Consider the following 11999-nt stretch of genomic DNA (forward strand, 5'->3'; position numbering starts at 1 on the left):
CGTTCCACTTGAGCAAAGTGACAGCGGTTTGTGCTGGGGTCGCCATCACCTTTGCCTTTACCACAGAGGACGACGCTTTTTGCATACGTTGACGCCGCCACAGTTGTTCCTACCGCAGTTCGGGAAAGAGCTCGCGCACGGCGATGTCCAGCAGCACGTACGACATCTGAAACAACACAAACGGCAGTCGAGCGGTTTTCCGAATCCTTGACTGATCCGTCGCGACCGATTCCTGACCTGCTTGTTGAGCAGCGGCTGCTGTAGACCCTCGAAGAGGAGCCGGACCCCCTCGCGCTTGGCCTCCTCGCCGATGCACACGCCGACCGCGTCTGACGTCACAAAGGAGAATCGGCGTCCGGGAGGCCGTCTCGGGCCGAGGCGGCGCTTGGGAACTCACCGGGCAGATAGGCCACCATCTCGTCGAACGTCTGCTCGGCTCGCGTTTGCTTAGCCTGGCGGCTGCGCTCTTCGGAGTTTTCGTAGAAGATGGCGTCTGAAGGAGCACGGCGCGTCCGCAGAAGTTAGCAATGGTGGAAGAGACCTTGTGAAATGTTTGCAAAGCGACAAGCGGCCACCGTCTTTGTGGAGTTTTGGGATCGAAAATTCTCCGCAACCATTCCATTCCCGACTGTTGACTGCCATGTTCCGTTCGTGCTACTCAAGTCGACCTCTTAGGTGTCTTAAGTGACGCCATTTGGAACATCACCATGCTCAGAGAAGCGACCCTTGGGAATTTGGTACAAGTTTATCGAGGGATATTTTGAGCTAATCAAAGAAGGTCTTTTGGGAAAAACCTTTAGCCCACATGCAAAAAAGTATTTCTCCATCCAGTAGACATCTTGCAATTGTCACAATGACTCGAGTCTTGTACGTAGGTTAAAGTGGCCCCTCCTACCAAACTCAGCATTTTGACACATTTTGCCAACGTTTCTAGTCGGGAACGACCGGTCGCAATCGATCGCTCATTTCCCGATCCCGCAAGCACTACAAAGACATTTTTTGCGGATGTTTGAGGCGACTGTTTTCCATCTACAATTTCAAGCGGTCATTTGAACCCCATCCAGCATTTTGTGGAAATCTCGCCACCTTGTGAGCGTGTAGTTGACGTGTAAGAATTTTGCAATTGTGGTGCGATAACCTCGTAGCTGCGTGATGAGCGAGACCAGGCGGTGCTCCTGCAGGATGCCGTCTATCTTGGTTTGCACTTGCTGCGCCACGTAGGCCTCGAACGTGTTCTTCACGAGGATCCTGCCGGCCGACAGGAGGCGATGCAGCCAGCGCGGCGTGCCGAACAGCAGCCGACCTTGAGTCCCAGCGGAAGAAGGCCGTCGTTTTGGCAACTTCCGGTGGCATCTCAGAGTCCAGGCATCAATTTGAGGAGGGGAAGCCTTTTTCGAAAGCGTAACTTACCGACGTGCACCATGTAGTCGTACATTCCGTCCACGCCGACCTCAGTCATGCCGTCGCGGCCGCCCGGCCCCTCGGCGACGGCCTCAACGTTCCTGAACGTCTGGTTGAGGAGCTGCACGTCAAGATGGGACAATGACGTCGCACGGTCGACGTTGAAAGCGCAGCAATGTTAGTACCCGCTTGTTGGCGGCGGCGCCCGGGCTGACAATGGTCAGCTCGGGCCGGCTAGGTTTGGCTTTCGGAGACTCGCAGGAGTTGAAGAAGGACTGGATGAACGGCTCCAGGTTCTGACCTTTCTGGAAAAACCAGCGACAAGGCCGTGTTTAGACGCACGCGCCCCGCGAGAGGAATCCTGGCTTTGGAAAAAAAAAAACGCACTCACCTCCTTCATCAATTTCCCCGGAACAGACTTGAAAATTTTGCCTGCGGGATAGCAAAGATGTGCTTGAAACGTTACAATCAATTGTGCTGCGGGAGTAACTCCCCTCACAGACGACGTTGACCGCGGCAGATACCCAAGTTGACGTCGGGAAGCATCCTGTCCACAAACTGAGACTCCACACTGTGCGGAGACAGGAAGTCGGCCAACAGCTGACTGTTGCTGAGCTCCGGGTAGCGAAGGAGTTTCTGCACGCAGACGTATGTTTAGGTTTTCGGTGACTGTGGATTGCAGAGGTCTTACCTGCAAGTAGTCCTCAAAGTTTTCCCTCTTGGAGGTGAGGAATTCGTGGTTCTTGGGTCCCAGAATGCGTTTGGGGGGCAGCTGCGCATCAGCAAAAGCACCTGCGGACACAGCGGCGTTCGCAAATTTGAGCAGAAAACCCAGCGGCTCGCGGCTTTCAGACAGGTTACCGTGAAACTCTGTGAGCTTGGACTCCAGCACGTAGAACTCAAAGTATCTTCTGCAGACGGACCAGCGCTCGGGATCGTGTCCGACTGCAAGAAGAGTCAGGATGGGTCACGGTGACAAGTAGAACCTGGTTCCAGTAATTCCATTCCAAGGAAATTTGCTTCCCCGATGATTCCGCTTACCGATTGCTCTTGCTGTTTTTTTTTTTTTGTCATGTCATGTCATATTTATGCCTTACTCTCGCGGCATGACTAGCACAAATCCATCAGACAACGGACATGATGTGCTAAAGAGGCACAATGCCGCTGGGGTGCAGGTGTGGCAGCTACGCCGCATGAGATGTTGCTGCCCCTTCGCTATGTACCCCCCGGGTCCCAAATCCTTCCTATTGCAAGATGAATAGAGGAAGCGGCCCGGCGGCTTGCCCGTGTTTGTGCCACCCGTGCCCTGCGAACGGCAACTTTTTTATGGCGTCATGTCTTGGTGTTTGTGCATTTACATCCATTTTGGCTTGAATTTCCTCAACGGGATTCGATTTTTTGCATAACATTTGTATTCCGTCATTCCTTGAGCCAATGAAAATTGTTAAGACTCAGATGGATAAGCAGTATGAATAATGCAACAGATCCAGCTAAATACTTGTCAATTCCAATCCCTCGGAAGACGGCGCCCGGCTGTGCTCACCTTCCTTCCTGTCGTTGCGCTCCACGTCGATGCAGAAGACGGGAACCTTCTCCCTCTTGGCCTCATCCTCGTACAAGTCCACGTACGGGATGGCGACGGTCCAGGCCGAGAGCCTCCTCTGGCGACCCGCTGCCGAGGCGGGCACGGCGTCCTCAGTCACCGCCGTGGCCTCTTCCACCTGCATTAGTTTCCCGATGTCATACGCCAGCCGCCCCTTGAGCCCCCCACCCACCAGTACCACACACACACACACACCCCTACTTGCTCATTTCGAGGTTCTGTCACTGATATGCGATTTTGCAGCTGTGTCAACCAAGACAGCCTTTAGGAATTTTCACCCTCCCCGGAGGAGCTTTTTAACCACCTTGGCTCTAAGTACTCATTCAGACCAGACCAAATTCCAAAGGAAAATGGAAAAAAACAAACCCCCAAACTATTGCAAGCTCGCTCACCACATCGTCGTCCGCGTCCGTCACGCAACTGGGTGGCAGGACGGCCCCCTCCACGGTGGTGCTCTTGAATACTCCTTTGATTTTACTGCCAATCCTGCCAATGCCGAAAGACTCTCCGCGCTTGGACGGGTTCCTGGGCGCGGGATCAATGAGGAGATACTGATTTGTGATTTCTTGAATGAGGGATCTCCTGACAAACCTGCCGACTCGTGAACTCCTGGCAGGCGACTCCGCTCCTTTCAGCAGGTGTCTGAAGTACTGAGCAAACGTACACGCGTGTCAACGTCTCGACGGCATGCCCGGCGCCGGCGCGCCGCCTCACCTCGTCGCTGTGGCAGAACATGGGCGTGAAGACGTTCTCCAATAGAGACAGGACGTGCTCGTAGGCCTCAAAGAGGCAGCCCATGGTCTGCAGCTTGACAACGGCGCCGTAAGGAGCGACGGCCACTGGCGAGAAGCGACAGATCTCGTCACGTACGCTGGGATGCCACGCCATTCGGATTAAGCGGTCGGAACCGACAAATGACCTACCTTTATGCCACGAAAAAATTTAATTATAAAAAAAAAAAATACACAGTAACTCCCTTTACATCTGACTCTCGCAGGTGCAGAATTTCACTCCTTCCTGTTTGAAATGGTTAAGACCGGAGGAAGACGAATGATGAGTTTCATCCCGAGAACACCTTCCCTACTGTGAAGCATGGGGGTGTTTTCTGCACATGGGACAGGACGACTGCGCTGTCTTGAGGAGAGGATGACCGCGGCCATGTATTGTGAGATTTTGGGGAACAATCCCTTCGTGGCTGGGTCTTTCAACATGACAATGACCCCAAGCACGCAGCCAGGACAAGCAAGGGGTGGCGCCGTAAGAACCATATCAAGGTTCTGGCGTGGCCTAGCCAGTCTCCCGACTTAAACCCAATAAAAAAAAAATTTTGAAGGGAGCCGAAACTCCGTGTTCCTCAGCGACAGCCCAGGAAGCTGTCTGATCTAGAGAAGATCTGCGAGGAGGGAGGAGTGGGCCAAAATCCCTCCTGCAGGGTGTGCAAACCTGGTGAACGACCCCTCTAATTGCAAACAAAGGCAACTGTGCCAAATATTAACATTGGTTTTCTCAGGTGTTCAAATACTTAGTTGCAGCTGTATCACACAAATAAATCGTTAAAAAAAAAAAAAATCAGACATTGTGCTTTCTGGATTTTTCTTTTTAGATGATCTCTTAAGAACCCTGCGGGCACACCTTCCAGTTGAGAGGGATTTACCGTTCCTGATGTCCTCCACTGTGTCGCGGTTCAAGTTGATCTTGTAGATACTCTCATCAACGCAGTACATCTGGTAGATGTGTACCACCTCGCCGTGCAGACGCCGCAGCTCCGAGTCGGACAGCTCCGGACTCAAGATCTTGTCGTTGAGCTCCTCTGGAAGAACACCACGTCGGCATTGTCGAGCGCCCTGTCTGTGCAGACCGCTCGCCCCGGTTCTCTTACCCACAGCGAGAAGGAACTGGAGCACGTGCACGGCGCCCTCTTGCTTGAGGAAGTTCATGAAGCGAAACAGAAGGTCTTGCTGTTCTCGGATCTCCTTCAGTTCCAACTTGAGAACCTGCCGGGCGACAGTCGGGCACTCAGTTGCACTGTGGGTAATGGAAGACGGTGAGCTAAATGTTGACGAGCGGACAAAAGTACTGACTGAGGGCTTGTTGCTGCTGCGGTCTGCGTATTTGCGCAGGAAGGGTACACGAGCAGACGGCGGTTCAGGGGCGGCTTCGGCCTTTAAACACAAACACGTTCACAATAAATCTCCCTTGAGCGGGGACTCAGACCCCTCATCAATTGAGTTAGCACACCCTTGTGACATCCAAGACGCCACGACAGCAGAGCAGCGAGCATTTCACTAGCATTTCTCAAACACCGAGCTGCCATGCCGACAGTTCTCCGCAGGAGGACCGGAATCGTTAAAGCTAAAGCTGAACGTCTACCGCTGTACAGCTCAAATTCCACCCAAAAATACAAAGGCCTTGGAGGCGTCCCAATGAATCTGACTGACATCGGAGGTTGATGCACAAATGCAGCGGCTTGTGACTCTCCCTATCAGTGCTTCGTTTCATATTTTGTCTTTGTTTTTTGGGGCACTTTGCTCACATACGCCTCCGCACTAGACCGTTACACTCCCCAGGAACTTTTGGACCTCGGATACTGACACAAAATAGCAGTTTCCAGCGACTTTCACCGCAAACACAACGTCCCAGACGAGTTAGCGAGACCACTGGGCCAGTGAAGCAGCGCCGGTAGAGGAGGGCGAGGAACCAGAAGCGGGGCCGTCGGTCCTGCCACCTGTTTAGGCTAAAGAAAAACCCACACCGACCACGTCTTCCAAGCCCGTACCTCACCAACGTTGAGATTGGGCTTCCGCCTTTCCTCCACTCCCACACTGAGTACCGGCTGCGTGCCGAGCCCCTTCCTGTACCCTCTCTAGACTTTTGACAACAATGATTTTTTTTTCCCTCAAGTTCGCTGGCGACATGACAGCGGTCAGGCTGATCTCGAAAGGAGACGAGACAGCCTGCAGAGAGGTCCAGGAGCTCAGACAACAATCTGACACTGAACACTAAATAAAAAAAAAACAAACAAACAAAGGAGCTCATTGTGGACTACAGGAGGAAGAAAACTGAACCAGCTTCTTCATTAACAGCGAGCGTGTGGGGAGGGGAGTCCGCACATTCAGGTTCTGGGGATTCCTCACCCTACGACGTGACATTCATGACGACGGCTGTTCTGATTAAATGTGGCGCAGGTGTGCACTCCCAACAGCTGACTAGAGATCTTCAATCGGAACGACAAAAAAAGTCTTCATGGAAACCAGGGAAAGGATAAACACACTGGATGGGTGGACTTTCCGGAAAGAAAAAAAAAATGGAAATGCTGCGAAAAGGTGGGCTTTTTTTTTTTTTTGTACTGTCCCCCGATTCAAGGTTTACTTTGACTTACCGGAGTGTCGTCAACAAACTTGAGCACCATCAAGTTGACCGTGTCCTGGAAAATCAATAGCGAGCTCGTCAGTGTTAAAAGACGGCGGCTCGCCGACGGCAGCTTGAGCGGACTCACCGGGTCGGCCACGAAGTCCATGGCGGGCAGGAGGACGGAACCCGACAGCACCTCCCGCAGCAGCAGCGCCAGCGACCTGCGCAGGCGAGAGACACGCCCGTTGGACATGCTAAGTGCCACCGGCGCGTGGCCAAAACCCACAGCCCCCCCCCCCCCCCCCCCCCACGCGTTGCCCAATAGAGACGAAAAACCACCAGAGGGAGCCTCGGCTGGCTAAGCGCGTGCACGCCTGGCCACCTTCAACTTCCGTTCCCTTTGCTCGTCTCCGATAACTTCATCCTTACAATCTTGACTACAAACATCAGACATGCAGTTGTGATCAAATGCACGTGGCTACTTTTATACACGGGCCTTTCAAAACCTATTCCTGGAATATTTGCAGTCAACCATCCAAAAAAAGTGAAAATGTTTTTTGGTGGCTTCTGCTAGTTGCTTGTCTGTCAGGTAATACACACTGAGGACGCCGCTGTCCGAGGCCCATCTAGTGAGGACGCCGCTGTCCGAGGCCCATCTAGTGAGGACGCCGCTGTCCGAGGCCCATCTAGTGAGGACGCCGCTGTCCGAGGCCCATCTAGTGAGGACGCCGCTGTCTGAGGCCCATCTAGTGAGGACGCCGCTGTCCGAGGCCCATCTAGTGAGGACGCCGCTGTCCGAGGCCCATCTAGTGAGGACGCCGCTGTCCGAGGCCCATCTAGTGAGGACGCCGCTGTCCGAGGCCCATCAAGTGAGGACGCCGCTGTCCGAGGCCCATCTAGTGAGGACGCCGCTGTCCGAGGCCCATCTAGTGAGGACGCCGCTGTCCGAGGCCCATCTAGTGAGGACGCCGCTGTCCGAGGCCCATCTAGTGAGGACGCCGCTGTCCGAGGCCCATCTAGTGAGGACGCCGCTGTCCGAGGCCCATCTAGTGAGGACGCCGCTGTCCGAGGCCCATCTAGTGAGGACGCCGCTGTCCGAGGCCCATCTAGTGAGGACGCCGCTGTCCGAGGCCCATCTAGTGAGGACCATCTAGTGAGGACGCCGCTGTCCGAGGCCCATCTAGTGAGGACGCCGCTGTCCGAGGCCCATCAAGTGAGGACGCCGCTGTCCGAGGCCCATCTAGTGAGGACGCCGCTGTCCGAGGCCCATCTAGTGAGGACGCCGCTGTCCGAGGCCCATCTAGTGTTGTACGCGAGATCTACGGCCAAAGCGCTCGGAGCAGGACTTCCTGCCTGTACCTGCACTCGTTTGCTTTGGGAGGCATCAAGTAGGGGAAAAGCATCTCGCTGAGCTTCCTGAGGTAGAGCGCCTCCTGCCGGCGGCCGCGTGCGGCCACGTGTAGGTCGGCGCCGTACTCGTCCAGAGCCGCCCGCTGCAGCGTCCGACCTGGCCGGACTGAGGAGACCACAGCTTGCGTTCAAGAGCGCCCCTCGCGCCTGCGTGGAAATTGCTTCTCGACGGGCGCAGAGTTACTCAAGACTTCTTACCTCGAGCGTGAGCCTTAGCCAGAATCTCCACGTGCTTGACGGCCGCTTTCATCACGTGGTCAGCGAAGACGGCGGGAAAATCCACCTGGACGTACGCGCAGACTTTCAGTTTGGGACAGAGGACTGAAGAAGTGCGTGGGGATGGCGCCACCTTCTGAGCTCTGCGGACCAACACGGACGCCAAGAAGCGAAAGCTCAAGCGGAGTTGGTCCACACACGCCTCGTCGTCCGTGATGTCCCTGAGGTCCGCAAGGAGGTCAAGGCGCCGCCTTTGCCTCGAGGAGGAAGAGCGAGGGACTCACCGGTACCACGGATACACAAAGTTCTCCAGAACCAACTCGAACACCTGGGCGCACAAACAGAGGAGCGACACGTGACGAGCGTGACCACCAACGCGCCGACAGACGCGCGACGTTTGCGAGCATCCACCTCTGCTACGGAAGCGTCCACGTCGGCGGGGACGTCCAGACCCAACCACGGCTGGAAGTTCTCCAGTCGCAAGGTCCCGCTGAATGACGACAATTCACGTGGATTGAACTTTGCCCGTCAGATTTGTTCGACGTACAATGTGGCAGTCATGAGAGAAGGAGAACCATTTTTCTCAGGGATTATTTATGGGGCCAAAAGTGGGGATTTCATTTCGGGGTCAGGTCTCACCACCGACTTCATTAGGCTGCGCTTTACCTTTTGCTTTTTTTTGACAGGTTGCCATCAGATAAGTGCTGCCTATCAGGGCTGATATTTGGCATCGAGTTTTCAATATTGGGTCATTTTGCCTCTTTGGCCGCCCACAGCACCGTCCGTCCATTTTCTTTGCCGCTTATCCTCACGAGGGTCGCGCTGGAGCCTATCCCAGCGGGCAGGAGGCGGGGTACACCCTGAACTGGTCGCCAGCCAATCGCAGGGCACATGGTAGACGAACAGGCGCACTCGCAATCACGCCTGGGGGGGCAATTTAGAGTGTCCAATTAATGTTGCCTGGTTTTGGAATCGAACCCGGGACCTCAGAACTGTGAGCCGCCGCCTGATTGGACAGCCAGTGCACGGCTAACAACCAATCAGCACACAGTCAAATTTGTGGTACCAAATGGATATGACGTGAATTGTGATGTATCCTCGTCTTGGACAACGCACAACCACTTCGGAGACCGGAAGGTTTTCCACACACATACACAGACGCAAAAAAAAAAAAAAAGTCTTGCATCCGCAAGCAGCTGCGCAAGTCGTCCCACTTAAAAGACGACAGACTGGGATTCTGTCTGGACAGATCCTTCAAATCAAAACCTCGTCCCGGACAGGACTCGGCCCGCCTGACCTCTTGTGGCTCTCGGTGACTCTCGCCACCGGCCGCTACGATACCCGTATGCGTACCGCTCACTTGAAAATGTTCACCGGGAACAGTACGCAGTCCGGCTTCTCGACCGGAGACGACGTGACATCCGCTAGGGGGCGCTCCTTGTAGTCACGCAAACGTACCGATGCCGCTTGCATTCCAGCTTCCCGCACACGGCACAGCTGCGACCCGAAGGGAACAGCGCCTGTTCCTGAAACTGTCTCTTTCTCACACAAATAGGCACACGCACGTTAAATCATTTTCATCCTCATCATCATAATCCTCTTCATTAAAAGTGTGACTCACTTTGCGTGGCTCTTTAGGACCGAGCAAAACGTTTGGGAGCACCGAGTCGGGTTCCAGAGCCCAATAGAAGGTGACCGCGCCCGCCAGGAAGGACCACAAGCCAATCAGGATGAGGAGGTACCTGCAAAACCATATTGATAACTTGAAATTGAAATTACATAACCTTATCTTTTTTTTTTTTTTTTTTTTTTGAAAGCAGTCTTTAATTCTAGATATCACAACTTCCTGTTCTACTGTCACGTTCTTCATCAGGTGCTGTTTATTCAAATCCACGACACAGTAAAAACGACCTGGCGATAGTTTTTAGTATAGGACGGTGATATAAACTGCGGCCAGGACGACGACATTCAGCCGAGGAGGCCGACTTCAAAATAAAAGCCGAGCAAGACTGAAAGTATCGCAACTATAGTGGCGATATTTGGGATTTTACGGACATGAAGCGAGCACCTATCGAAACGATAAGGCTCAACATCCATTTTCCAAGCCGCTCATCCCCACAAGTGTCACGGCTAACTTTGGCGGGAAGGCGGACGACGCCCTGAGCCGGTCGGTCGCGGCGCGTCGTTCAAGTGGGCGTGACGAGACGTTCGCACACATTGAGGTGACGATTCTTAGTGCTTTTCGGACGTTGGAAATTAAAATATGGTTGGGAAGGCTGTCCACGTTGACTGACGTTGGCAAAACTTTTACCGTTGGTCCGACGTGTGATGACGTGCGATGCCATTTCTGATGTTTACAGATGGGTGAGGTCAAAGTTCAAGTGGAAATGAATGAAAGAAGAATGTCAAAAACTTGGGAATGGGACGCCATTCCGATGTGTGAGCAGCAGCTACAAACAACAAACAAGTTGCAATGCTGCCTTAAATACAATCATTTGCAAATCATCTTCAGCCCATGTGAACTTGAATACACTCCAAAGACAACACATTTCATGTTTCAACTGATAGAAACTATTATCATTCACATCAAATTTTATGGCTGCGACGGCTTCCAAAAAAGATGGGACGAGGTCATGGCGACCGACCGACCGCTGGGTTACGTCACCTTTCCTTTGAAAAACATTCAAGAAACGTTTGGGAACTGACGACACCGATTGTTGAGAATTCGGAATCGGGCGTTAATAGCCCACAATGTAAACTACACACAATGAATTTGGAGACGCCCGAGTGCGACGCAAAACTTCTTCTTCTTCTTTTTTTTTTTTTTAAGATCACATTTGTGCAAAGGATGCATTCCGAGCAGTTAGAATGCAATCAACATTGCGCAAAGGAGTGGATGCGCTTTCAAGTCAGCGGTCGTGCAATTTGGATAACGCAACATCCCAATTCAAATTTCATTGGGATTCGAGTCGGGGTCGGATAGCAGGATTGAGATTAGCGGGCCTGTTGAACGTGTCATCTGTTATTGTTCAAAGGTATGATGAGGTGAGGTGAGGTGAGGAAAGGAGGAAAGGAGGAAAGGAGGAGGCGGGGTTCCTTGGAAATGTACTCAACACTTGAGAAATTAAGATCAAAACCTCGTTTCAGTTTTCATGTGAAACAGGAAAGATAAAGACAATATAGTCGAAAGTTGATTTGTTTTGGGTTTTTTTTTTTGGCTCCCTCGCGCTAAACATGTAAAGGTCCTCCGACCCACACTCCAGCACAGTAGATGGCAGTATCGCATCTCCAATGTTTGGTGCCATCCGCCAATGAAACGAAGAAAAAGGGCTCTTTGGAAATCAAAACAAGAGCACAAGACGAGACACGTCAGGCGAGACACGAGACACGTCAGGCGAGACACGAGACACGTCAGACGAGACACGAGACACCGACCTGCTCAGCAGGACTGTGGCGACCAACATGGCGGCAAGGAGGCAGCAGGCCAGCGGGTACTGACGAGCGGGAGTCAGGAGCCCGTCCGAGCGCAGACTTCGCCAAAAAGCAGACAAGAGAGCCATCGTTGCTCCCCTAAGACAACACAAATCGCCGAATCCAAACTTAATGTCACGCCTGGAAAAAAGACGACCAAAATAAAAAACAAAAAACATCCAACTGCAAGGCAGCAAGCTCACACAATGACTCAAGTAGCCTTGTTTACCGACACAAATAAAAAAAAAATAAATAAAACTGTTGACGTTTTCCCCTTGAAAACTTTGATCAAGTCATTGAGCGATTTGTTGGACAGACCAAATGTTTTCTTCTTCCATCTTGCTTGCCAGGTGGAATCCGATCGCGCTAGCTAAACCGCCTCATGGGAACACATTGTTGAGTTTCTCAGGATTACTGACAAGCGACAAGTAACGTTGTGCTGTCACCACAAAATAAACAATTTCGGCTATTACACGCTCCGATTTGCAAATCTGCGGAAACGACGAGCTCAGATTAGTCGACATGGCAGCCAGCCCACTTCGACGTC

General features: G+C 52.8%; 1 protein-coding gene across 7 annotated transcripts; it reads right to left on the bottom strand.

Moving 5' to 3' along the window:
- Nucleotides 1-28: 28 nt before the first annotated feature.
- LOC133496178 (sorting nexin-14-like) lies at nt 29-11990 on the bottom strand. Of its 7 annotated transcripts, none has more exons than XM_061811412.1 (27): nt 11771-11990; nt 11417-11551; nt 9603-9723; nt 9440-9519; nt 8393-8471; nt 8266-8309; nt 8115-8202; nt 7964-8048; nt 7715-7871; nt 6501-6576; nt 6384-6428; nt 5086-5166; nt 4884-4998; nt 4659-4814; nt 3719-3843; nt 3397-3654; nt 2945-3122; nt 2263-2346; nt 2093-2193; nt 1926-2037; nt 1793-1833; nt 1587-1706; nt 1411-1522; nt 1139-1303; nt 398-493; nt 238-329; nt 29-166 (listed from the first exon to the last, which is right to left on the bottom strand). In XM_061811412.1, the coding sequence occupies exons 1-27, from the start codon at nt 11788-11790 to the stop codon at nt 110-112; spliced, it is 2823 nt and encodes a 940-aa protein (XP_061667396.1). In that variant the 5' UTR covers nt 11791-11990; the 3' UTR covers nt 29-109. The 7 variants fall into 7 exon arrangements, 6 of the variants coding, with proteins under 6 accessions (XP_061667396.1, XP_061667398.1, XP_061667397.1 ...); XM_061811414.1 differs by having other exon boundaries at nt 11656-11990; XM_061811413.1 differs by having other exon boundaries at nt 3397-3529; nt 3596-3654; nt 11417-11990.
- Between the last annotated feature and the right edge of the window lie 9 nt (nt 11991-11999).

Source organism: Syngnathoides biaculeatus, chromosome 23, assembly GCF_019802595.1.
Source record: "Syngnathoides biaculeatus isolate LvHL_M chromosome 23, ASM1980259v1, whole genome shotgun sequence".
Lineage (NCBI taxonomy): Eukaryota > Metazoa > Chordata > Actinopteri > Syngnathiformes > Syngnathidae > Syngnathoides > Syngnathoides biaculeatus.

Bases quoted from the DNA above. Each gene is read 5' to 3' on its own strand.
- LOC133496178 (XM_061811409.1), bottom strand. From the start codon at position 11,631: ATGTTTTTTGTTTTTTATTTTGGTCGTCTTTTTTCCAGGCGTGACATT. The intron at 8,203-8,265 runs GTGAGTCCCTCG...TGCGGACCTCAG, and splicing joins TTTGTGTATCCGTGGTACCG to GGACATCACGGACGACGAGG. The intron at 494-1,138 runs GTTATCGCACCA...GTGCTCCTTCAG, and splicing joins GCTCATCACGCAGCTACGAG to ACGCCATCTTCTACGAAAAC.